Genomic DNA, 1,754 nt, shown 5'->3' with positions numbered 1-1,754 from the left:
TGTCACGGAACCATGCCCATACGTACAATACAGACCTTTACAGTTAGCAAAATAGAAGTCCGAACCTTTCTGGTAAGCGAGAAAAAAGTGAACTGTACAGCTGTCATAGATGTTGTTTTTGCAGTACGGATTGAACGACGAATGTAAGGGCTCCGGATGACATCCGGACACGACAACCCTGTTCAGTTCCAATCCTGACCCAAGAGGACACTTGGCAATCGAAGTGTCTTGAATCACTAGCTCTACGACCTCCGTACCATTCATTGGACATGAATTGCATGACTGGCGCGCAGCCGCGCGCCAAGGAAACCAGCTCAGAGATAGCTAGTTCTCTCAGTTAACAAAATATACCTGGTACTTTGTTCTACACCCCTTCCTCTGTGCACCCCACTGTACACCTGTTAGCACTCCAGTTCGTCCATCGACCTTCCCCTCCGCCGCGCAATGTCCTCTGCCCAATTCTCCGAGACCCACCTTTCACGATCCAACACATGTGTTCCGCTCTCGGGGAACAAGCAGCCTGAAGCCTGATCCACGCATACAAAATTTAAGTATACAAACCATGACTTGTAGTCATGGTTGCAGTTGTATATTCTTACCAGAAGTTACGGACGATGGGTCGGTGCCACCCCAGCCACTCTTTGTCGTCCTTTGAATTCCCCGCCGACAGTTTGTTCGACACCGGGGTCTCAGGAGCGGCGGGAAAAGATTATTTTCGAGCAAACGATGGATTATTTCCGAGCGAGGGTTTGGGATGGAGCATTTTAGGGCGTACTTAAACTGTTGGAGTCTTTTCGAGCGTACTTAGTTGGGACATAAGTGCTGAGAATCGAACTTGCTGATAATGAATGGAGTCAACAATTGAATACATTGCTTATGACGATCTATGTCGGAAGAGATCAATGGCTTCCATATTTTGGAATTGATGCAGATACTGATCAAGTCCGAAGAATATGTCAGGAACACATATAATGAACAAAATTTAGTGTATCCTACAAATATCAAGTATAAAGTTATATTATTATACTTAGCGGCGGGTGTTCGCGGAAGGTGAGAAAGTCACGCGAGCAGCAAAAGAAGAACGCAACGACTCCGTAGCCATTCTCTCCGCGCAACGAACAGCGTAGCGACGCTGTATGGCGGCGCGCTTGACGTTGTTTTCTTCCACCATACGTCGGTAACGTGCCATGACTGCGCGGTACTGATGCTGATCGTATTGGCGCAGGGGCATGAGCGTCAGGTGGTAGTTGGTCAGTGCGAAGGTAAGGCGTTGGATGGCATCGTAGCACTTCGTACCCCACACAAACGTTGCGTAGGAGATCTTCCACAGGAGACACACCCTCCCGAAGAAGTTCTCCACGATGACACGATCAGACGAGACGTTGGCGTTCCGTTCCAGGTCGTGGCGATCGAGGGATCCGTTCTAGAGACGCTTCTTCGGGTGGATGGCTCGCGTCGACGCAGTCAGGCCAATGTAGCCCTTGTCCACCAGCACATACCACGATGCAGGAAAGTCCTGAAAGAGTTCACCGTTGTTGTTGATCACGGACTCACTTGCGTCCTTGACTAGGGCCGCAGCATGAATGTCCTGGCGGTCACGAAACATGGTGATGTCAGACACCGAACCTGGTTCGTGCGCGCTCATGTCCACCAAGAGACCTTCAGGTGAGACCGATGCCTCGATCTTGAGACCGTACAGTTTGTGCTTACCGCTGAAGTAGTGCTTCTGCTCGCCGAAGCGACCAGACGGGCGG

At 50.2% G+C, this 1,754-nt stretch overlaps 1 protein-coding gene across 1 annotated transcript; it reads right to left on the bottom strand.

Annotated features, from left to right (window-relative positions):
• Positions 1–401: 401 nt before the first annotated feature.
• H257_19295 (hypothetical protein) lies at positions 402–1,645 on the bottom strand (the record flags this gene model as incomplete). Its single annotated transcript, XM_009848440.1, has 3 exons — positions 402–527; positions 1,121–1,423; positions 1,490–1,645. The coding sequence occupies 3 exons, from the start codon at positions 1,643–1,645 to the stop codon at positions 402–404; spliced, it is 585 nt and encodes a 194-aa protein (XP_009846742.1).
• Between the last annotated feature and the right edge of the window lie 109 nt (positions 1,646–1,754).

This window comes from Aphanomyces astaci (assembly GCF_000520075.1).
Source record: "Aphanomyces astaci strain APO3 unplaced genomic scaffold supercont1.462, whole genome shotgun sequence".
Lineage (NCBI taxonomy): Eukaryota > Oomycota > Saprolegniomycetes > Saprolegniales > Verrucalvaceae > Aphanomyces > Aphanomyces astaci.
Note: the sequence above shows the minus strand (reverse complement) of the source record. Positions and strands in the feature narration are given on the sequence as shown.